We start from the raw sequence: 23,635 nt of genomic DNA on the forward strand, positions 1-23,635 counted from the left end.
CGTAACTCAAAGAGCAATCTAATCAGGAGGTTCTTTGACTTCATGCGGTGGCGTTTTCCTTCTGGGTGCCATTCATGCCCCGAGCGCCCCTGGACCCAGCGAGGCTGCTCAGCCGCCACTAACTTCCCGACAGGACCCGTCCCCGACGGGACACAGCGGGCTCAGATGCCCCGGCGCCGGAAGCGGGCTCCGCACTGCAGGATGCGCGCGGGCGGGGCGAGGCCGGGCCCAGGTGAGGCTCCGGGCGCGGCCGAACAGTCGCCGAGGCGGCGAGGGAGCGGCTGCGCGAGTGCGCGTGCGCGCGACCTGCCGCCTCCAATGCGAGCACGCACGGCGCGGCCCGCCACGGCCCGGCACCTCGCGCCGGAAACGGCTTCGCTTTACGGCCAGCGCCCAGGGCGCCGGGGCTGCCGCGAAAGGGGGCGGGGCCTGCCGCCGAGCGCCCAGCTTCCGGTTTGGCGGCGCGGCCGGGCGGGAAGCGGCCGCCGGCGGTTGGAGGAGCCGGGCCCCGCCCCCCGGCCGCACTTCCGCCCGCCGGGAGGCGTGTTCCGGGCCCTCGGATCCAGCGCCGGGCGCCGGTTGGGACCCCCGCTTCCGGCCGCCGGTGCCATGGAGGCGCCGGTGGAGGCGGAAGGCGAGAATGAAGACGGCGACAGCAGCTGCGGGGACCTGTGCTTCATGGACAAAGGCTTGCGGAGGTGCCGGCGCTTCGCGGCTGGGGCCCGCGCATCCCGGGAGGGGCGGGGCGCGGGGGTCCCGGGGAGGGCGCGCCCCCTGGCCTCCGCCCGCCGGGCCGCGACAGTGCCCGCCGAGGTGGCAGCGCCGGCCCCGCGCTCCCTCCCCCCCGCGCGTCCGGGAGCCTGCGGGCTGGTCCTCCCTGCTCTCCTTTCCCGCCTGCGAGTCCTTTGCTTGCCCCCGCCGCGCGTCCCTCCTGTCCCCGCTCCCGCCCTGGCACGACGCGGCGGCCGTGCAGGAGGGTTTGCCGCACCCGTGGGTTCTGCCTCGGCGCTCTCTGCCCCCGTCCTCATTCCTCCTCCGCGGGGCGCTGCGATGCACGTATTCGTAGACTTTTTGAAAGTTTTAAACGTAACCCTATTTAGTTCGTGCAACCCAAGCTTACGCATGGCACAGGGGGCCCTGGGTTCCGCGTCCCCCATCGGCCCCTGCCCGCCCTCATCGGCGCTTCTCCACCTGTGCCGGGCTCCGGGTGGGCCATCCTAGGCTTCTCCGTGCCTTTACACGCGCTGTTCCCTTGTGGCGCGCCTTCCTCTACGCGAACCTTGCTGCTGGTTATTAAAGCATCGTGTTCTAGATCCTGCTGTAAAATCTGTCAGGAGACCCCAGGGGGATGTTTTCAAAGGAATATGTACAGTTTAACTTAGTCGTAGCTGTCATTTACAGAGCAGTCTGTGTGTGTACATCACATATGTCATCACTTATCCTCACAGCAGTTCTGCAGGGTAGTAATTTTACAGATTACAAGTCTGAGGCTCAGCATCTAAATAATTTACCAACTTCAGGCACCTGATGAAAGACTGTTGAAATTCAAACCCATTTCGGTCTAAATTCGCTGTCTACTTTTTCTACTGTGCCACGTTATCTGCACCATATTAATTTCTGTAAGCCAGAATATATCAGAAAATGAATGTCATGAAGAGCAGTTGTTAATAGCATAAGGTGTGGACTAAATAATGGTTCAGGAAATGACAGAAGCTAGATAGTAGGAAAGTATTGCAGACAGTCACATTTAGAGATTGCTCGTTTGAAGTTTAGAAATGCGTTATCTTTTTCTGTCAGAAGTACACAGAACGTGGAACAGATGCTGGGGACACTGTGTCCCGGTTCCTGACTGTGCCTCCATCCAGCTCCTCTGAACTCTGTGTGCTGTGAGGCGTTTTCCTGGAGCTTCTGTCTTCAGAAGAGGTTCAGTTTAAGTGGCAGCAATTGAGAGAATGAAGATGGGAGTGCTTTTCAGAGGCGGTGCATTCTAGATTTCGAGGAGGGAGGGCAGGCAGGCACTGTTGCACTAGAAATACCAATGCCCAGTGCTTTGTTTTGAAATCAGCAGACGGTGAAGGAAGTAAGGTTATAAACTCCAGTGCCAGATCCAGATTTATACCAGCTCAGTCAGGTAATAACTATAAGAACCTGGGCAAGTAATTTAATTCTGATAATCTTCAGTATCTGTGATACCTACAGCTTAGAGAGGTGAGGATTAAATGAGAAGAAACTGGGCCTCAGAAACGTTAACCCATTTACTCAGCACAGCAAAAACGTGGAAGAGTGCGGACTTGAACCCGCGTCTTAGGGTTCCAGGCCCGTCTCAGTACTGCCTTCACTGTGTGCTGATGGCCGTTTGCATATAGCAGCTGGAAACACCCAGAGTAGGGTCACTTGCCTGTCTCGAGTGAGTTCCTTGTTTGTACAAATGGTCCAAAATGCTGGTCAGTGGTAAGGAGCACTGTTCCCTACGAGACATTTCCAGGCCACCGAGTGGGCATGGCGTTGTAATGGAATGAGTAGGGCCCATACTCGTTATCTGCGTGCTGTTGGGGTACTGTTAACTGTCTGGTCATGATTTCAAAGTCCATCTTTTACTTGTTTGTGATAATATATATTTTATTTTATAGCATATCAGAGTTATCCTTAGATTCAACCCTTCATGCCATCAACCTTCATTGCAATAACATCTCGAAGATCGAAGCCATTGGTCACGTTTGGAATTTACAACATTTAGATCTGTCATCTAATCAAATAAGTCAAATCGAAGGGCTTAGCACACTCACAAAACTATGCACTTTAAATTTGTCCTGCAATTTGATCACAAGAGTAGAAGGTTTGTAAGTGATTTTTGTGTAATACTTGGACAAGGAAGATGATTTAAATCCATCTTTCTTCTTCCCGAAAGAATGGAATAAATAGTATAAACTTTTGAAAACTGACCTAAAATTTATCATGTAAAATTTTTTCTAGAAAAGTTATCAGTCTTTTTAAAGTATTTTGCAAAATGCCAATAAAATTGATTTTACAGTTACCAGACTGTAGATTTGCTTCCAAACAGTCTGAATTAGTAGTATAATACTATATGACCAATTAATTGTTTATTCGAATCCTATAAAAGCTTTATTTTATTTTATCTTATTTTATTTTAGGACTCGATGCACTAATTAATTTGACTAGACTGAATTTATCTTATAACCACATAAACGATCTTAGTGGTAAGTAGATGTGCTTAATTCTTCTGTAATGCTGAATATTTGCCACGTGTGATGAGTTAGACTGAGCTCAACATGTTGAAAAACAGTTTTAATTTTTTAAAGCTTTTTGGAAGATGCGAAAGGGTTAGAATTGAGTGTTAACTGTAGGTCTGTCACTGCCGGATGCTGTTGAGCAAAGTATATGCTTTTGTGGATGAAGTTTATCTGAAAAATGTGTGTCTTGGATAAGATAGATCATTTATTTACTCAAGTGTTTACTGAAGATCGCTGTATCAAACACTTCTATAGTTATGACAAGGAACAACAAACAGGTAAGGTTCATGTTGTCACAGGGCTTACATTGTCGGGGCGGGGAACAGATGAGATCAGGTCACCCTCCAAAAAATAAGCAAAGATTTGAGCAGACACTGCCCGAGAACATACCCAGATGGCAAACAAACACATGAAAAAGAGACGTCTGTCATCCTTAGTGACTAAGCCAATGCCCAGGAAAAACCACAGAGAGACCTACATCACACCTGCTGGAACAGACAGCTTTAGAGACTACAGCACACAGTGCAGGTGAGGCTGTGGAGCAGGTAGGGCTTGCAGACATTGCTGGTAGAATGCAAAATGGTACACCTGCTGCGGACATAGCTCTTCGCTGCTGGTCTCTTGAACGCTGCTCCGTCGCCTCTCAAAACAGAGCTATAAAAACCTTTATTACGCTGTTGGAGAAATTGCCATGGCATCAAAAAGGATTTTTTCGTTTTGCAGGTTTTATACCCCTTCACGGCATCAGACATAAGCTTCGGTATGTCGACCTGCACAGCAACTGCATAGACAGCATCCATCACCTGCTCCAGTGCGTGGTGGGCCTGCACTTCCTGACCAACCTTATTTTGGAGAAGGATGGAGAGGACAATCCCGTCTGTCGGGTACCAGGTAGGAACAGTTAGTGCTTTTTGTAACAGCTCATGTTTAGATCTTTATTTCCTTTGACTGGCTGGCGTTTATTTGTCTTAAACTTTGTAACTTTTTATTATGTATCTGAAAAAACGTAATTGCAAATTATTTTATCAGACAAACTGAATTGTTAAAAGAACACAGAGTGAACAGATAAACAATTCTCTTTACACAGTTTTACATTTGATAAGTGAATGCCTCAAAATTAAATTACGTCGCGATAGTCTCATAGCATAACACTATGCAGCCACGATGGAAGAATAGAATCTCTTAGCTGCGTGATCTCTAAGATACACTGTTAAGAGAAGAAAAGCAACCAAATTGCAAAACCATTTCATATAACAGGCTACCGCTTCTGTGCAAAGGGCAATGTGTGTGTGTGTGTGTTTGCTGGGTATACACACGCAACAGCAAGAATGCCCAAAACGGATAATAATGGCTACCTCCAGTGCCAGCTAGCCGGGGATCAGGAAATGCCCTGGGGGCGGAAAGGGAGCCGGCCATTAGGAAATGTTAGCGAAACTGTTCACTGTGCACTCTTCAAATTTACAGCACGTGCCTGTATTGTTATTTTTTAATAAATGAATTTTTCAAGAAAACTTAATACGATACATAGGAGATGCTGCTGACATGTCACTGGACTTAGTCCAGCATCATCGAGGTTGGCAGGGCCAAGGCCGACCAGCCCGCCCTCCCTGGAACCCACTCCATGAGCTGACAGCTCGCACGGCGGCGAGGCACAGTGGGCCGAGCGCGGTGCCGGCCGCAGACCTGCGCGGGCTCCTCGCGGCCCCGAGACGGCTCGCCCCAAGTGGAGACCCGTCCGTCCAACCGCTAGGTCCGCGGAGCCCCGTGGGCCTGACAGTGAGAGTCGCCCTCAGAGTCAGCGCAGATTTCAGTCTTCCGGGCTAACCCTTTTCTTGGAAGAAGATCTTGTTTCTAAAACAGCTTAATGTTTTCTCTACGATCCCACAGTTGGATTTTTTTCCTAACAATCTTGTCTCGAGAGCCTCTGCTTCCTGCCGTCTGGTCCTTTGTCCTCCACTTTTCCCCAGCGCAGTCCCCCTCCGCCCAGAACTGGAGGGCCGCTTACTACCAAAATGATGCTTCTCTCCTCGACATTTCCAATGTTAATTTGCCAGACCTTCTTTCTGTTGGAGTTCTTCATTGGTCTTTTTATTTCTAACTACTTGGTCTTAAAACTAAAGTTAAACAAAAAATGTTTCAAGCCTAAATACCAAATTAACGTTAACTTGCCAGATTTGTCATATTTAGTTGCACTTACGGAAAATAAAGACATCCTTGAACGCTCGGTGGGCTGCCTGTCAAAATCGCAGTCTCCTGTGATTTAGGGAAATGGGGATCTATCTCCTCAGCAGCAGAATGCTCTGGCCCCCACCCGTCGCGTGGCACGTGACGATGGCATGTCAGGCTTCCTGGCCATAGTGCACACACGTTTACTCTAAAGCACTTTCACGAAAGCTGAATCCCACGGCGATGACTTTAAGTAGCTGGCCTTCCTCAGGAGGGTTTGGAGTGGAGCTTGTGTTCGTTTTCTAGTTACCGACTACCTACTGGGAGAGGCCTGGTAGCTTTCATGTCATACCACTTAGCCGTGTTCCAGGACATTTGTCATTCAGGCGATATATCCGTTAGCCGATAAATTTAGTTTACTTAAGAAATAATTAACCTTATTTTTTTTTAAATGTGCATATTCATCTGAAATGATTTGTTTCCCAGGGTACAGAGCAGTTATGCTCCAGACTTTGCCACAGCTTCGAATCCTAGATTGCAAGAACATATTTGGTGAGCCAGTGAATCTGTCAGAAGTAAATTCATCGCGTCTACAGTGCTTTGAAGGCCTCTTGGATAATTTAGTTTCTTCTGATTCTCCCCTAAACATAAGTGAAGATGAGGTACAGTAATGTGTTTTTTTCTAGTCTGTTAAGTTTTTGCTTCGAATTTAATTAGTAAGTACATTGTAAGGATTTTGGTTTGTGTCTGTGTCACAGGTCATTGACAATATTCCAGTAGTGACACCACCCATCAGTGACATGGTACCCTTGGAACAGTTTGCAAACACACCAGCAGATAATGATTTGACGTCCTTTACATCTGTGTGTCCGTCTGCTCAGCAAGAGAAAGTTAATCATGAAACCGATTTTGAGAATGAGATGAAACTTCAGAAATTAGATGATCAATTTATACAGCTTCTAAATGAAGTAACTATTTTTTCCATTTTTCTAAGTAATTTGTTTGTTGAAGAAAAAGTAGTTAAGAAAATTTCAAGTAAAAATCGCACACAGACTGACCAACCAGAAACCACCCGTATCTAACGCGCCGGCGGGCTGTGCGTGTGCTTCCATCTTCCAGACGTCGGCTTCTGCTGTAGGAGCAGCGGTAGAGAAGGGAACGTGCCTGTCACTCATTTTCCTTGTTCTTCAGATCCGTATAGTGTGACTTCTTCCGTTGTGCTTCATACTCCTGCTTTGGGCTTCTCTGAGCGACTGAAATCCGTAAATGTGCGTCCTTACCCACCTGGGGACGTTTTGGGCATCATTTCTTCAAACGTGTTTCTGCCCCGTTCTCTCTCCTTTCTCTTCAGGCTCCACTTGGACCTTCTGATCTTGTCCCGCAGTTCTCTGAGGCTCTGTGCATCTTACCGGCTTTTTCCTCTGTCTTCTACACATCGAATCATTTCTACTCAATTGTCTTCGCGTTCACTTATTCTTTCTTTTATCACTCACTCTTCTGTTAAGCCCAGCCAATCAGTTTTTACTTCAGATGTGTTGTTCAGTTGTAAAAATTTTTTTTTTAATAAGTTCTATTTTTCAGCTGAGTTTTCTTGTCTCTATTCACGCTAAGCATATCTTTTTATGTCATGGAGCACAGCTGCGATCGCTGTTTTGAAGTTCTTGCCTTTTTGCTTGAACACTTGGCCCCTGTCAGGTTGGTTCCCATGGACCCCCTTTTCTCTTGAGAGTTGGTCATATTTTCCTGGCTCTTCCTGTCGTGAGCATTTTATATTTTATTCTGGACATTGTGACTGTCGTGGAGACTCAAGGTGCTGTTATGGGCCTCCTAGGAGTGTTGACGTTTCTGTTGTATCAAGCACTGAACTTGCTCTGACTTTCCCTGTCACTTTGTCCCTTGGGCAGCGCTCCATTCTTTTGTTCTTTACTGGGCTTCTTCATCTACCCTGTGCTGTCCTCTGATTCCTCGGGCCCAAAAGCCCAGGTTCTCTTCGTGAGTTCTGAGGCTCCCTGCACAGTGCTCAGTGTGATAGCTCTCAGGCTGGGACTGTAATTACCAGATCACCCACCTGGTTCTCTTCCCAGGTGTCAGCGCCCCTCTGCAACAAGCCTCCTTTTCTCTTGTCAGGCCCTCCAAATAGTGTTTGTCATTTTGTTTGTATTTTGTCCAGAGTTTATAATTGTTATCTTGAGAGAGTCAGCCACATAGGAGCTTAATTCCAAACATACCTGGTTTATAAACCCTTAATCTTGTAAAAGTTACAGTACTTTGAGAAATTTCAAATTTTAATCTTATATACTGAATCGAACTTTTAACAAACTTTGTTCGTTTTTTTTATTCTAGACTTCTAGTTCTTTAATAGATACTGTTCCCGAGAAAGATCTCAGACCTAAAAGAGACACAGATGTGACTTCTGAAAGTGACTATGGACACAGAAAAGAGTGTAATAGAAAAATTCCTCGAAGATCAAAAATCCCATATTATTCCAAAACTATTCAGACTATTAAGCACCACAATAAGAACAGCAATCCCTTTATAAGGTACTTGTTTCCGTTTTGGAAGTTCAGATGAGGCACCAGACAAGCCAGCAGTGCTGGCTTCCTGCTCAGAGCTAGCTCGTGGTGGCGGTGTCCTCCTAACGTCAGCATGTGACTTCTCAGCCTCGGTCAGCGCGGTCAGCCAAGTGCATGCAGGAGGGGCCCTGTCTCTGTGACAGATTGTGAGTGCCTGAGCGCGAGAATTAGAGACGCTGTGCATCTCTGGGTGATTTCCTGTGTTTTATTCTTTGCAGTGGTAACCGTAAAATGAAACAACCTATTTTTAAAGAATTATACGTACGGTCATCGTTAGCGAACTATGATGTGTCAGAAGAACCGGAAGAGCAGAAGACAGAACTAATTAAAGTGGACAAAAGTAGCTCAGAAGACAACACCTACCGGGTAGGATGGACGAGATTAAGGAAAAAATGATTGCAATAGTCTTAGTTTTTACACACGTAGTGAGTTTCAGAAAAATAATGCATATTTTTATGCATATTTTTATATTGTGTGTATTTTTATTGGAGTGACGAGATAGTTCATTTTTCCCTTCCTGGCTTCTAGATGTTTTGGAATGTTATAATTTTTGTACTTTTTAGAGGAATGGAAATTATACATTTATTTGAGATCAGATTTCTGTGAAATCACGTGTGACGTGCTTTTGGAGGAGGAAACAGGTCTAAATTTTCAAACTTACTCTCTAAAGCAGTGGCTCCTCACGTCTCAGACCCTTTCAGATGTGTAAGGAGGTCTGTGCCCTCAGAAGAGTAATCGTGACATGCACACACGCACGCACGCACGCCGTGGACTGTCCTGAAACCGGTGTGGGCCCCTGGATTTCAGAGTAGGAGGCGTTCGAGAGTTTAAGAGTTCCTCGCCATTTGCCATAACCGTCCCACGTCAGTAAGAATTTGTGATGCGCGTTGTTTGATGTGTGCGTTTTGTGACGCCCCATGCGCTTCGTGGGGACGGGTTTCGATCGCAGTGTGCGCTGCTCTTCCAGGGCCGCGACTGCTTTTTAAACATTTCGCACTGGTGGTTTCCTCCTCGCATTCTCAAGCAGAGGCTTTCATCTTGAACAGGTAGTGGCGATGGTCACTGACAGTCGTGACAGCTAACCCTTACCGAGCAGTGGTCACGTGCCCGCGCGGCGGCGTGCTCCGCGTCCGGCATTTCGTTTGCTTCTCACGTGGCCTTTGGCGTGAGAGACTGTCGTCTCCCTGCTCTGAGTGAGAAGTCGGGGCAGCGAGAGGACGTGTCCAAGGCCGCCTGACGCCGTTGTCGTCTCGTAGGTACTAGTTGAACAGCTGGACCAGGAGAGAGAGAAGAGGTGGAAAGCCGAGCAGGCTGAAAAGAAGCTCATGGACTATGTCGACGAGCTGCACAAACAGGCGAACGAGAAGAACGACATCCAGTGCCTGGCCCTGCTCACCACGGACAGGTGAGGGGCCAGTCTCCTGGAGCTGCCGCCGCATGCGGGGTGCCGGCCTAGGAGGCCTCCTCCTGAACCGGCTGGCGTGGGGTCACAGTGCGTGCGGCTGTCGTTCAGCTTGAAGTGATCTCATCTCAAGATGAGCTTGCTGCGTGAGCAGAGCTCCTGCTGCGTCGGCGTGGGCCGTCAGGCCGGGCACGGTCAGCCGGGTGCGCAGGGGGGGCCCGGGCTGTGCCTGAGCCAGGGCCCTGTTGCATAGTGAAGGTCACGTGGAGTGACACTTCGGCGATCTAGGTAGATCCTTCTTGCTCCTCACCATCAGTGTCAGGGATGGGGAGGCACGTCCTGTGTCTCAGCCATTTCTTAATCCAATGCGCGTTTGAAACATACTTCAGATCTTCCTCTCGACTGTAACCTTGGATGTTGACTACAGTTTTTATCCTTTTTGGTGGGTAATGTGCTTTAAAGCCACATTTGCTTTCTGCTTTAGGCTGAAGGACATTATTTTTAAAGAGAGAAGTTCCAAAGTACAGCTGGAAGTTATGGTTCACAAACTTCAAAGTGAAATTAAAAAGCTAACGATTGAGTTGATTAAAGCAAGAGATCAGCAAGAGGACCACATTCGGCACCTGCGAACCCTGGAAAAGGCGCTGGAGAAAGTGGAGAGGCAGAAGGGGCAGCAGCAGGCGGCACAGGTACCTCCGCTCTCACGGGTCAGTCGCGCGCACACACACGCACACACAGCCGCAGCTTCTGTCCTGAAACTGCGTCGTTACGCGGTAAACGCAAAAGGTGTTAGGCTCTGTGCAGAAATAGTTTCGTTGGTAACTAATGTGACCCGTGGGATTCTTTCTGAGTGAGGGCCGCCGGCACCCACAGAGCAGCATAAGAATTGGGGGGACACCGAGGGCAATCGGCTTGTGTTCCGGAGAGGCCACCTCCAAAGGCCCCCAGGCACCGGTGGCATCTCGTTTTCGTACTTTCTGGGTGGGACTCGCCCTCGAGTCTGCGATGCCGGTAGGCCGCCAGCGCTGCGGTTTCTCCGCCACAGTGTCGTGGTGACGTAAGGTCTGAAAGTGAACAGAGTCACTAGACTCTTCCATAGAAGGCACGTTTCTCCGGGGAACCGCGAGATGGTGGCCTGAACCCTGACTGTGTGTGTGTGTGTGCGCCCAGATGCGGCTCATCCAGGAGGTAGAGCTCAAAGCCGCCGCCGCCGACCGGGAGATCAGCCTGCTGCGGACGTCCCTTCACCAGGAAAAGGAGCAGGTGCAGCAGCTTCATGACCTGCTGTCGCTGAAGGAAGAGGAGCACAGGTAAGTGAGCACCACGTCCGGAGGCTGCTCCCCACTCCCCTCCCCAGAAAAGCTGGTGGGCACCTGGCAGGGCGGAGCCTGGTGGCTGTGGCTCTAGGGAGAGCACAGGCCCGTGGGCGCCTCCGCCTCGCCCGCAGAGCGCCGGGAGCTCCCAGACGAACAGGCGACCCCGCGGACGGGCGGGCTTGTAACGATGAAGCCAGTTTGCATTTCCCCAAACCCGATCGAAATTGGTTGTGCGAGATACAGAAAACTGTTCCTGGACCTCCAGGTGACCGTTAATCAGGATTCTTCATTCCTCTGAAGCGGGGGTCAGCACGGCTTTTTCCGCGAAGGGCCGGGCTTCAGAATTTGAGGCTTCGCAGGCCGTGCCTGGCTGGGCCTTCGCAGCACCAGCGTGGCATAGATAGCACGCAAACCAGCAGGCGAGCCTGCGTCCCAACGAAGGGGTCTTCCCAGTAAAAGGCAGCGGCCAGACTGGCCTGTGAGTCCGCGGGGAGGCGGACACGCGGGGCGGCGTCTCCCCTGCCTGCCCTGCCCGTCCAGCGGGGTGATGGCCGTGGGCCAGTCGTGTTTGTTTCCAGACCTGTTGCGTTCGTGTTCTTACAGAATTAAAATCGTAAAGTATAAATTAAATTTTGATACTCCGGGGAAAGTTGTCATACATGTAGGCAGGACAGCTATAAAATCAGGGAAAATTAATCACAGAGCTCTAAAGTGTTATACTTCGTGCTCTTTATATGTTTTGTAACTTCTTCTACTAGTTTCAAGAAACCAAAACTGGAAATGATGGATTTCCTATCACGGGCTTGATTTATTCCAGAAAAATAGTGGAGAGCTCTAAGGAATGCAGGCACACATGAAAAGCGGCCCTGTGTCAGATCGCCGCCTCATTCCACACGGTCACTGAGTTTTTTCTATGAACCAACCACCAGTACCAACTCAGACTGTGTGTGGGAGACTCAGCCAGAGTGGGAGGTGCAGTGAAGCAGAACTGCAGGTGGCCTGAGCCAGGTGACCCCCGAGCCGCCCAGGGCTAAGCCGCGGCCTGCCTCTCCAGCCCCCGTCGGCCCCCCATCCGCCCCCATCGTGCGGAGCAGTCAGGTCAAGCCCGTGTCTTTTTCTGTCCTGTCCCCAGCAGTGAGGCGCTCGCTTTAAATTAAAATTAGAGAATATATAGTAGTTAATGATTATTTAAAGACCTTGAAGTTTTTTCTTTGTGGGTGAACAGAGTTCTGTGATTTTTATTTGCTTTTCACTCCAGGAAAGAACTTGAAACAAGGGAGTTTTTTAGTGATGCTGAGTTCCAGGAAGCCGTGGCCAAGGAAGTAGCTAAGGAGGAGGCGCGGCACGAGGAGGAGATAAAGGAGTACCAAGGGAAGGTGGAGGCGCTGAGCCAGCAGTACCTGGACTTGGAGAACGAGTTCCGCTTCGCGCTCACCGTCGAAGCCAAAAGGTTTAGAGATGTAAGACGTAAGGGTGTGCGCGTAGCTGTTTGTCAAAAACAGTCCGCGAGGTGGGGGACGGCAGAGACGTGCGTTTGACGGTTCCGGCTCTGTCTGTGCTGCACAGTGTCTGTGCTGCAGGTCGCTTAAGCCTCGGAGCCGCACTTCCCTCAGGCGGTCACGGCCACCGTCCAGGGCCGCCGCAGAAGCTGAGCAGCCGGCGAGGTGGCGCCGGGGCGGGGGCTGGGGGTCCGGCCCAGTCCTGTCACCACGCAGTGTGCCGCGGGGACTGGCACCTTTGGCCCTCAGCCGGGTTTTGTAGTTTTATCGGAACACAGCCACGCTCGTGTTTACTCTTCTCGGGGGTTTCTTTCGTGTCACCACAGCAGAGTCGAGTGCTCGCAGCACAGACCACGCGACCTGGCCTGCAGAGCCGTTACCTGTGCATGTTATGCTTTGGCTAAACTCTGATTCTAAAAATGAGACGTGAGCTGTTTCCAGAAATGCTTTCTACGTTTTTAGAGAAGTGCTATTTATAATGCAATTTTGAAATGTAGGTTAAAGACGGTTTTGAAAACGTTGCCACCGAGTTAGCAAAGAGCAAGTACGCTCTTGTTTGGGCTCAGCGGAAAGAAAATGAGTCTTCCTCTCTGATCAAAGACCTCACCTGTATAGTGAAGGAACAGAAAACAAAACTCGCCGAAGTTTCCAAACTGAAACAGGAAACCACAGCAAATTTACAGGTGAGACATCGTGACAAAGCGCATCGTCATGATTTTAGGAAATAGCATTTGAATTGCTGATATTAATTTTTTGGTAATGGGGGTTTCTATAGATGTATCTATCCATTGTGATTTTTAAATTAATTTCTTTATTGCTGTTGTGTCCATTTTAAACATGAGTGATATTTTGCCCAAGAGAACCTACTTCCCACAGGTGAGCTTCAGATGCCGGTGAGGATGCTTGGTAAGGAGATGTGAGTGTCCCAGGCGCAGACGTTCAGAGTGTTTACGGAGCGGCCTCGCACACTTTGACTTTTCATTTCCTGGCCCACGTGTACCTTTAGTTACTAAAATTAAAACTTTTTCTGATGTGAGACTGAGAAACATTTACTTTGTATTTGTTTAACACTTTTCTCATAAAATGAAAAACTAGAAAATAAAGCACTTTAATAATTATTTCACATTTTTTCAATGTTTTCGGGGAGTAAACAGAATCAAATCAACACCCTTGAAATTTTGATCGAAGATGACAAGCAGAAGAGCATCCAGATAGAGCTGCTCAAGCATGAAAAGGTCCAGCTGATTTCGGAGCTCGCAGCCAAGGAGTCGCTAATCTACGGTTTAAGGACAGAAAGAAAAGTGTGGGGCCACGAGCTGGCACAACAAGGTAAAATCCTCACATTCTCAACGGGAAAGTAGCCCGTTTTTCTAAATGTTGGAGAGAAAGGGAAGGGCTCGGCCCTCGGGCCACCCCGAGACGCGGTGACACCACGCGAGCCGGCAGGAGGGAGCCGCCCCCACATCAGCCGCGCAGCTGTGGCTCCGCCGCTTCCGCCACCGTCTCCTCCCTGTGCGACCCGGTTCCCTTCTGAAACGCGCTTTCACGGCGCTGCAGCCAAACAGGGTGTTGAGCACAGTTCCGTCCCGTGCAGCAGCGGCAAACGGCGCCCGGGCCTTGCCGGCCAATGCTGGCAGCTCCCCTCACTACCTGTGGAGAAACGCGGAGGGAGGGAGCTCCGTCTGTTCCGGTCACCGTTCCCGTCACCGCGAAGCAAGAGGCGAACTCCGATCTGTGGCCGCGACAGACGCTTTCCGGTCGCGAGCAGTGGGCTGTGGTCTCGTGCGGCGCGGCCGCGGTCCGTACGGTTTCGCTGGGTGCCCGGGCCTGCCCGGCGGCGCAGCCCGTGCCTGCGTTGCTTGCTCCTGGTCTGCGGTGTCAGTGTCCAGACAGCCGTGGCGTTTGCAAGGCCTGTTCTCGTCCCCTCCTCTCACGTGGCGCCATTACGCATTTCATTTCTTCAGTCTCTGTTTCTGTGTTTACTATATTGTTAAATGAGATCATCTTCAAGTACAAATCCTCCGTGGTCTTTCAAAGTTCGTTACTGGTGATTTTTGTTTCTTAGGATCCTGTCTGGCTCAAAATCGTGGGAAACTAGAGGCTCAAATTGAAAGTTTATGCAGAGAGAACGAATGTCTGCGGAAGACGAATGACCGTGACAGTGACACGTTAAGGATTAAGTGCAAAATCATAGAAGACCAAACTGAGACCATCACGAAGTTAAAAGTCGTAAGTGCGACATTTTATTTTGGGAAAAGGACATGTAGCAGGTTCGAAAATCTGGATGGAAGCATCCAATAAACATTTCTCACGATGGTTCTCAACTGCCGTGGAATTTGGGACAGGTTGTCATGGGCTTTTACGATAGTCACCCCTTCGCCTTTAACATTCGTTTATTATCTTGAAATTACTTTCACTTGAATATTTTATGGGGCACATTATTATGACCTTTTGGAATAACTGGAAATAGTGTTGATGAAGGGTTAAGAATTGCAAGAAAGTTAACATTTTCTATGTTAAAATACCCCTCTTTAAGCACCGTATCTCCCAATGTTACTAAATCACTTCTCAAAATGATGCAAAACCTACTCTACTGTGCCTGAAGGTTTGTGAGTGGATTGTAAGAGACGCATTGCACGCTCGTTCCCAGGGGACACCATTTTGACCCTCTTCTTCAGTTTGGCATGTCCCAGAGGGAACTCACAGGGTCACTTGTTTCAAAGCATCTTACCTAAAAATTCTCCAGAGAGATTTTCTGACAATTGAACACTGAATCAAATTTAAATTTCAAAATTTTCCTATAGGGATTATCTCTTAAAAAAAAAAAAGGTCAAGAAGCTTCTAAATGTGATTGTCACGCATAAAGTTAGGAACGCATTCTTTAGAGGAATTGTAACTACTAAGGTTTGATTTTTTTTTTCTTTAGTCACTTTTAAGAAACTCTTTGAGAGCTTAACTTCGTCAGGTTCAGAAGATAAACAGGTTTCAGCCGCTGCTGCATCTGTAGCCGGGTTTGGGCTGGAGCCTGAGCTCCGTGACCCGGCTCAATGATACCGGTGTTGACTCCATTGAAAATTTGGTTTCATCGTATCCAAAATTTCAAACATATCATACATGCCACACAGCATTAAAAATTAGTGAAATTTTTTAGCAGTAAACCTTTTTTCTCCATTTAAAAATCTAGTCAAGTTCATTTTCTTTTGAGTTAAGGTAAATATGAAACAGACTAGTTATCTGCATTTAAATTTCAGAAGGCAGAGCAGGTGGTCCATTAGTACAATGCATTGTGTGTGGCATAGCTCCTTGCACAGTGAGACTGCTGCCTTGTCAATCTGAGCAGAGTTGGGGGGAAGTGACCATTAATGAATGACATGATGGAGCCAAAAATCAGATTTTAGTTTTAGATTTTTGCTAAAAAATAAGTTTTTAGATTTTCAACGCAGCATTGTCTTCCCACAATTTAATGTGTTAAGGAGCATCGTGTCGGCCGTGAAGACACGAGCATTAATGGTGCTTTCCCGCCAACCACACAAAACACAACGGCGGCTAGACAGAGCCTCCAGTGGTGAATTCCGCACAGCTGACAGCTTAAGGAGATAACGACGCTTTAATCTACAAAATTTGGAATTTAATGTCTTCGGTTAAGTAGATTCTATGCTTAGCTTCTGACTGTGGAATTCAGAAACAAATTTTTTGAAAATCTCTTTTCCTCCCCGCGTATTATTTTGACTTTTCAGTACGTGTGGGTCACAAGACTCCGAAGCTACAGTGTTGTTCTTTTTATTAATAGGGTTCTTTCATAAGATTCTCTTACAGCTTTTGTGGATTCCCGATAATATGAGTCAAGTATTTCAGAGAGACCTACAAATAAATAATTTATGACTTTTATGCAAATGTCGGTCAAGATTAAAAGACTGTCTTTGCTTAGAATTTTTAGATCTAAACACACTGAGGAATTGAACCACATCCTGTGTAATACTCAAGAATCCGAACTTAAGTTAGATTTCTCTAGTATTTGCCTCCACCTTCTTCCCAAAAGGAAAAAAGCACGGGGACGAACCCGGGCACAAACAAAGACCGCCACCTCCCTCTTTCCTGACCTGCAGCCTGATGCCGGTGTGCACGGGGCTGTCCCAGACGTCCCCACGGCGCCCGAGAGCACACCAGCCAGCACACCGGCCGGGCGTGCCGTGGGATGAGCCAGCCATGCGAGGCCGCGAACCTGCAGGCGTTCACAGCGCCGCCGGGGGCCTTGATCTCTGCTGTGCAGGACGCAAATGTCGGACAGTCAGGCGCAGCACAGAAGACAGTGAAAGGAAGTTCGAGGACTGGAAAGCCTGTTTGCACGTGACCTTTTAACAGAGGAGAATCAGACTGTAAAGTATTTTCTCGCTCTGATGCAGAAAACACTTGTGCCTCCCACAGTAGAGATAGTTCGATTCCTGCCATTATATCCGCAGGCAGCATCGGTCTTCACTGTGTTGCTCTCAGCCCCTTAGAGTTTGGTTTGTTTTGTCATGAAAACATCGATCCTTCTCAGAGCAAAGTTAGGTTATTGGAACTTTGCATCGTGCTGCTGTCTTTTCCTTCCCTCCGACTCCCTCTGTGCGACTAACAATTACTAACTCACTGACGTGACGTGTAAGTGGGACAGTTTTTTTTTCTTACCAGCACTTAACGTAGTAGCGATGTTTCTATCGGCTGCAATAAACGACGTGCTGTAAATCCGTTCTAAGACGCTCATTGAACATGTGATTTTTAATTCGTAGTTCTTATAATACTTTTAAACTATAATTAGGAAATGAGGCATTTAGAATTAATAAACTACTGATGATTTTTTCAAAGTGTTTACAGGAAAGAGAGGAACAAATCAAAACGTTACAGGAAAAGATCACCGAAATTCAGAAGTGCACTCAAGAACAGCTTGAAGAAAAGTCTTCGCAACTGGATGACATCATCGAGAAACTGGAAAGACACAACGAGAGAAAAGAAAAGCTGAAACAGCAGTTGCGAGCAAAGGAGCTGGAACTCGAAGAGATTAGAGAAGCCTACAGGTACCGCGCGGCCCTTCGCGTCGAGAAGTGAAACGTGGCTGCCTCTTGTGGTGCACTTCTGAGACCATGCCTTCTCCTGCTAGTGCCCTGAACCAGAAGTGGCGCGATAAGGGGGAGCTTCTGAGTAACCTTGAGATGCAAGTGAAGGAAGCGAAAGAAAAATTCGACAACAAGGAACGGACACTGAAGGCGGAAAGGGACAAAAGCATCGAACTACAGAAGTAAGCACGAGGCTGCCGCACGCGGGCCTCTGGAGGGGCCGGGCCTGGGCGCTGGGGTGTGGAGGGGGCAGGGGGAGGCTGGAAACGTGTCGGGCGTCGTCATTCGCCAGGTGTTTGCTTTCCATTCCTTCATTCAGTCCACAAAATGAAGACCGTGGTTCCGCCGTCGGCGTTTGACGGGTTCCGAGTTGTGCGTATTTACGTATGAGCGCAGCGCCTGACAGCAGGTGCTGCGTGACGCTCGCTCATCGCCGTGCTTACCGAAGCGGCTGCTGGTATTGGGGCTGCCGCCTGTGACTTAAGGAGGGACACGGGCCCCCGGAGACACAGCCGACCTGACACGCTGACTGACGGCAAGAGCCGATTTTAAAGAAAGGGAAGAAAATGTGTTAACGTAAAGGAAATGGCGTTTTGCCTCTAAGAAACTTCTAGCACTAAAATTTTGCAGATACTGTTAAATGTTTATTAACGTAGGGTTTTTATCTGTTAAGCATTAACATGGGGAAGTCAGACCTACCTGTTCATAAACAAGTTACTGTCACACTTCACCTACTCGGAGAAAAAGATGCTGACGGCAGTCAGCTGTGGAGGTGCTTGTAAGACAAACCTTAGGCTCAGAATAAATGGAATCAGAGTACTTGAACTTTCAGAGGGCGAAAATGTACCAAACTTCCGTGGACGTCATCCCCCTGTCCTACGAGACTGCTGGCTGATGGACCCGCCTGCGTCCAGTCACCCCACACAGCCTTTTGCTGCTTCATGGCGTTATGCCGCCACTGAAGTGTGAATGTGAGAACTGCCATCTAAACCTAAAAGACCCCTGAGTTTTATGCACACAGTCACATGGTTTTGTTCTCTTTTTTTAAGGGATACGCTAGAGAAGCTTCATAGTATGGACGATGCCTTTAAAAAACAAGTCGACGCAATTGTCGAAGCTCACCAAGCTGAAATCATAAAAATGGCAAGTGAAAAGCAGAAATATATCGATTCTGCAAACCTAAAGGTACTGTAAGTAAAATGTATTTATCAGCACTGAATTGTTACAGCTAAATAAATTGAGAATTATTACTATGAAAGGCAGCATGATTTAATGGCCAGGTAGATACGAAGACGTTGCCGAGGCGGCCGTGAAGCCAGGCCAGACGGCGGTGGTGCTCAGGTTGCTGGCAGGATGTAATTCTGCTAAACGCAGAATTGTAACTTCGAGGCCAGTGTGCGCCCGCGCCGCCACCTCCGGATCAGCATTCCCGTCTCGGCCGCATCTCGGCCGCGAGCCCGTCGGCTGCACACAGGCAGGGCGCGCGTGTGAACACGGTCGGCGCGGTCGACACTGCCGCGGAGCAGTTCCCAGGGCGCGGTGCTTTATTATAATTCGGGTTCAGGGCTATCGAGTGTGTCACTTTAACATCACTGACGGAGGAACGAGTGTAGAGCGATGCCGAGTGGGGGGCAGAACTCAGAATCACCCGTGCAGCTTTCTAACAGTACACGTGCATGCAGCCCCCTGAAGTTTCCATTCAGAGTTTGGGGTCAGAGCAGATATTTTGAAAACTCAGCAAGTGGTTAAGTTTTCAGTCGCGCGCCATTCTGAGTGTGTGGGAACCCCTGCCACCCCGTCCTGCCCCGGACGCCAGTCACCCTCCGTCCAGCGTCTCCACACTCCGTGCTCCCCGCCTGGTAGTCACTGTCCCCGTGGTCAGAGGGACTGTCTCGGTATCACAGGCCTTGTGTTCAACTAACGTTGATGCGAGTGCTGGCCCCAAAGCGCAAGAATAGAGATGCTGGCAGAGAGCCGGACGGTGCCCCTCTAAGTGCACAGGTGAGCGATCTGGACTTAATAAAGGAGACCACGCGCTGAGGCCGCCGAGGTCTGCGGTCAGAGCGAATCCGCTGCCGTGAAATCGGGAAGGAGGAGAAAGGTTCGTGCTGGTTTTGCTGTCACACCTCAGGCTGCGAAGGTCACGGCCACAGTGCGTGATACGTGCTTGGTGAAGATGGAAAAGGCGTTAAATTGGTGGGCAGAAGACACGAACAGAAAACACGTTTTGACTGACGGCAGCGCGTTGCAGCACAAAGCATCGAGCCTGTGCCAGGGCTGCAGCGAGGGACCCGACCCCCCGAGACCAGCGACACCAAGCCACGCGCTGCCCGTGAGGGGCGCGCAGACTCGGGAGTAGGTTTGGCGTTGTATCGTCCCTCGTCGTGACAAGAGCGAGAAGGGTGAGCACAGCACAGTGAGACGAGAAGGAGCGAGAGGCCGCGCGCCGAGCTGCCAGCGTGGTCGTCCGGCGCGCCGTGGGTGGCCTCTGCCGAACTCGCAGGTGTCACCGTGGGGAGCTGCGCACAGGAAAAGGCGTAACGCGCAGGGTTCGCTGGTGTCTGCGGTTTCAGGGGACCGCATCCCCCGCGGAGAAGGGGGGCTGCCTGCCCCCTGCAAGACGGGTCAGAGCAGCAGCCGGGAGCGAGTTCAGCGGCAGAAGGGAACCAGCGCTCCTCGCCCCGACTGCCACGGGCCTGTGACCGCGCGACACCGCCCTTGGGAGGCCGCCTGCCCCGGAGGGCGGCGGGCTGGGGCTGGGGCTGGGCAGCAGTCACAGTGGAGGAGGAAGCGTGACTCGTCCCAATTCAGCTCTTTGTTTGAAGTCCACAGAGGTTTCAGATGTTTTATCTAAAATCTCCCGCGTGTTCTCCAGGCCCCGCGGGGACCACTAACTAAAGTGTGATGATGGGCCCTGAGCTGGAAGGACGTCCTGGGTTCCATGGCGGACCTGCTGCCAGTCCAGTGTGACATCGCAGGGACATGTCTGTCGGGAGCAAGAGAAATGGCACCAGAGCTTAAACGTGATAACAAGGGAAGAAATCGCGAGGCATCGTGTAGCGATGGTCATTTAAATCAGGAGAGATATCAGCCTTCTGAGAGAGAGTCTAGTCTGTCCTAGAGAGTTGGCAGAGGGGAGTGAGCAGAAAGGGACGGTCAGATTGCTGGTGCCGTCAGGACTGTCGCGTCACCGGACAGAGGGTGTCAAGCAGGAGGTGACAGTATCAGACACAGAGACTCCGAGGAGGACGGAGGACTGAAGATACAGTGGTCGCTCAGAGGCGGTCGTCCCTAGCCAGCACCGCGACCTGAGAATGCAGTAGGGTCCCCAGGAGGGGATCGGGGGCGGGGGGAGGCTGCTGCAGGCTGGAGGGTCTGGAAGGGACCATGTGGAAGGTGACCGTGGCGGCACAGGGCAGTGGGAGGGTGGAGTCAGAGGCTGGGCTTCTGTCCAGATGTGCCGCTGAGAAGCTACACAACCTCGAACAAATTTTCTAAGCTCTAAAGCAGTGTCAGGAAATCGCCGTGTGTTTATCACAGGAACCTGTGGGGAGAGGTAATACGCGCGTAAGTTCTCTGTATGCTGCGTGGCCATCATTTCCCCCGATAGTATCTGAACTAGTTACATTGCAGTAACCTCATGGCTTTAAATAAATGTCACAGATTGCAAAATGCATAAAAAAAGAACTTTTTTCAGAATGCATTTTTTAAATTTAAGAAATTTTTATTTAGGTTCATCAGGTTGAAGAAGAAATGCGTGAACTTCTGCAAGAAACATGCAAGAACAAAAAAGCAATGGAAGCGAAAATCAAGCGACTTGCTTTTGCTCTGAATGAAATTCAGCGAGATTGTGATAGTTCTGAGACAGGACTTAATTGAAATGGACCGGCCGACATTGTAAAAATGATTAAATATTGTAACAGTAGTAACTGCTATGACTTGGAAATGTCTCTTTCTACACATTTCATTCTGATTCTATTTTAAAAGACTTTTGATAAAGTATTTAATTGTATATGTAGGTTTTTATAATAAATTGTTGATAATTATGTATATTAGAAAAACCTATCAAAATAACTAGACTTAAGACATTTTTTCTTGTTTCTGTGCTGTGCATTGTTTGGGAGTTAAACATTTGCCAATGAATGTAAATGAAAATTAAGGTCATCATTCAACTATATTAGGAAAGTACTTGACTGATTGTTGTTGCTTATTGTGTTAATGAAGAACTAATTATATTTATTGGTTGTCCTTTAGTCGATGTAGTGCCATTCTTTTTAAATGCTCATATGTTCAAAAGTATAGCCAAAAAAGCATTTGAAATCCGTATGAGATCTGGCACCCTTAGACAGCCTCTGATGCTGTCTCCACGTCACTCATCATGACCCCTGTTGATAGTGCGTTTGGCTTTTCATCAAAGATCACATTTCAGGTTTTACAGACATTATTTGTTTCTCAGGAGGAAAACTATTCCCCTCTTACTTCCTCATTTTCCCCTTTAGTCACTATATATGAAGAGAGGTCTTGCAACTAGAAGTGATTTCATTTCACATCAGGACATTTATTACTGTTTCACTTTATCGTCATCTCTTATGTTCCTACGTGTGCAGAACAAAAAACTATTCTTAATGTTTCTAAAAGAATATAATACCATGTATTTAACTCGTAGCCAGTGAGCTAAGGTGTAAAAATTAAATGGAATCGGGGGGAAGAAATGTAAATGCTTCTAAAAGAGAAGGCCACATTTCATTGTCAGCAAGCTTCATTTTGAACTCTGCCATTCAGCTCTGAGCATACCAGCACGTGTAATGAGAGTCGGGGGGGAGGGGGAGGGCATATATAATTTGGGAAAATAATAGCTGGAAACTTACTAAATTTGACCCCCCAAAAAAAGGTCCACCTACAGATCCAAGAACTTCGGTAAAATCTAGGATAAACAAAGAGAACCACACTTAGATGTTTTACAGTCAAACCTGGGAAAATCTTGAAAGCAATAAGAAAATGGTTTATCTCATATAGAAGAGCAATATAATTTATAGTTCACTTACCAGAAACCGTGAGGCCAGAAGGCAGAGGATGACATATTTGAAGTATGGGAAGAACAGTATCTGTCAGTCAAGGATTCCACATCCAGCAAAACTATCCTGCAAAATAAAGGCAATCCCCGACAAAGTTTATTGCTGGCCTCTTACCTGAAAAGAGTTAAAAGACAGCCCTAGAGGCTGAAAGGAAATGGTATCAGTAACTCAAATCCACTGGAAGAAATAAATAATGGAAACAACAAACGGTCGATTTTTATGAGGAACCATATAAATGTATATTCTATTAGACATAAAGCAATTACACATGTTGAATTTATATATGATATGTGCGACAAAAATTGTATGAAGTTGGGGCAGGGAAATATGATATCGTAGCTTTACCAAATTAATATTAATCCAAAGGCTGGTAATTTAAAATGTGTATTATAATCTGTAGAACAGCCAGTAAGAAAATAACCCAAAGTTATAGTTCAGAAAAGAGTAGGTTCCACGTGGCAGCATAAAAGCACCAAAATGGACAAGTATTTTAAAACACCCGGTTAAGGTCTGAAAATTGTCCTAAGCGCATAGAGTGAATGAAACATTCAAGGCAATGTGCTAGAAGCGGGTGGCACCGAGCCATCTCCCCTCGCCTTCGGCTCAGCGGGATGGAAGTCCCAGTGGGCGGCAGGGTGGGTGGGCTGTCAGCCTTTCTCAGCTGTGTCGCAGGGGCAAGGTTTAACCTTGAGCTCCACTCGCCAAGAAGATTCCAATTAGTAAAACCGGGAACGAAAGCAAGGACATGATGGGGCTAAGGAGACTCCAGGAGGTGATAACTGTGTTTATGGCCTCAGTGGTGATGAACTTGAGGGGTGTATACTTATTCCCACTCGTCGAGTCGTATAAGTATGTACATCTTTTACATGTGAATTATACCTCAAGAAAATAGTTTTTTAAAAAAAATCCTTTGGCATTAGCATCAAAGACACATTCTCGGGTTTAATTTGACAAAAGAAGTGCTAATGACGAGCGCAAAAGGATAAGAGAAAACAAAAAGACCCAGTGTTCGCGGACTGCAGGACTCCGCCCCACGGAGACGGCGACTCTCCCCAACTTCTGTGCAGCTCGAGCGCCGTGGCCGGGACGGCCCGGCCGGGAAGACCCTCCGGTCGCCGATCCAAGGGACCTGAAGTGGCCAGCGCAGCGCGGGGCCGGGAGGACGGAGCGGGAGGCGTGGGGCCCCCGGCCCCGGGCACGCGGCGGCCGCGGGGGGCCGCGGCGAGTGGGGGGCGCGCGCCCGGCGCCCCGCCCCCCGCG

The 23,635-nt window shown here is 48.7% G+C and overlaps 1 protein-coding gene and 1 long non-coding RNA gene across 4 annotated transcripts; one reads left to right on the forward strand and one right to left on the reverse strand.

Moving 5' to 3' along the window:
- Nucleotides 1-527: 527 nt before the first annotated feature.
- On the forward strand, nucleotides 528-21,553 carry LRRCC1 (leucine rich repeat and coiled-coil centrosomal protein 1). 2 transcript variants are annotated; one of them, XM_039841952.1, is made up of 18 exons: nucleotides 528-698; nucleotides 3,153-3,218; nucleotides 3,975-4,142; nucleotides 5,904-6,079; nucleotides 6,176-6,385; nucleotides 7,761-7,957; nucleotides 8,209-8,356; nucleotides 9,247-9,395; nucleotides 9,877-10,081; nucleotides 10,563-10,702; nucleotides 11,967-12,168; nucleotides 12,705-12,890; nucleotides 13,362-13,536; nucleotides 14,273-14,436; nucleotides 17,053-17,261; nucleotides 17,345-17,482; nucleotides 18,350-18,485; nucleotides 21,033-21,553. In XM_039841952.1, the coding sequence occupies exons 1-18, from the start codon at nucleotides 641-643 to the stop codon at nucleotides 21,177-21,179; spliced, it is 2,874 nt and encodes a 957-aa protein (XP_039697886.1). In that variant the 5' UTR covers nucleotides 528-640; the 3' UTR covers nucleotides 21,180-21,553. The 2 variants fall into 2 exon arrangements, with proteins under 2 accessions (XP_039697886.1, XP_039697885.1); XM_039841951.1 differs by lacking the exon at nucleotides 528-698 and adding an exon at nucleotides 1,250-2,836.
- On the reverse strand, nucleotides 19,025-23,580 carry LOC120585560 (uncharacterized). Of its 2 annotated transcripts, XR_005648434.1 has the most exons (3): nucleotides 23,378-23,580; nucleotides 22,346-22,441; nucleotides 19,025-20,844 (listed from the first exon to the last, which is right to left on the reverse strand). It is a non-coding gene; the product is annotated as an uncharacterized LOC120585560 (long non-coding RNA). The 2 variants fall into 2 exon arrangements; XR_005648433.1 differs by lacking the exon at nucleotides 23,378-23,580 and having other exon boundaries at nucleotides 22,346-23,361.
- Between the last annotated feature and the right edge of the window lie 55 nt (nucleotides 23,581-23,635).

Source organism: Pteropus medius, unplaced genomic scaffold (assembly GCF_902729225.1).
Source record: "Pteropus medius unplaced genomic scaffold, Ma_sr-lr_union100, whole genome shotgun sequence".
In the NCBI taxonomy this organism is placed as follows: domain Eukaryota; kingdom Metazoa; phylum Chordata; class Mammalia; order Chiroptera; family Pteropodidae; genus Pteropus; species Pteropus medius.

Bases quoted from the DNA above. Each gene is read 5' to 3' on its own strand.
- LRRCC1 (XM_039841951.1), top strand. From the start codon at position 2,575: ATGATTTCAAAGTCCATCTTTTACTTGTTTGTGATAATATATATTTTA. The intron at 3,219-3,974 runs GTAAGTAGATGT...TTCGTTTTGCAG, and splicing joins CCACATAAACGATCTTAGTG to GTTTTATACCCCTTCACGGC. The intron at 17,483-18,349 runs GTAAGCACGAGG...TCTTTTTTTAAG, and splicing joins AAAAGCATCGAACTACAGAA to GGATACGCTAGAGAAGCTTC.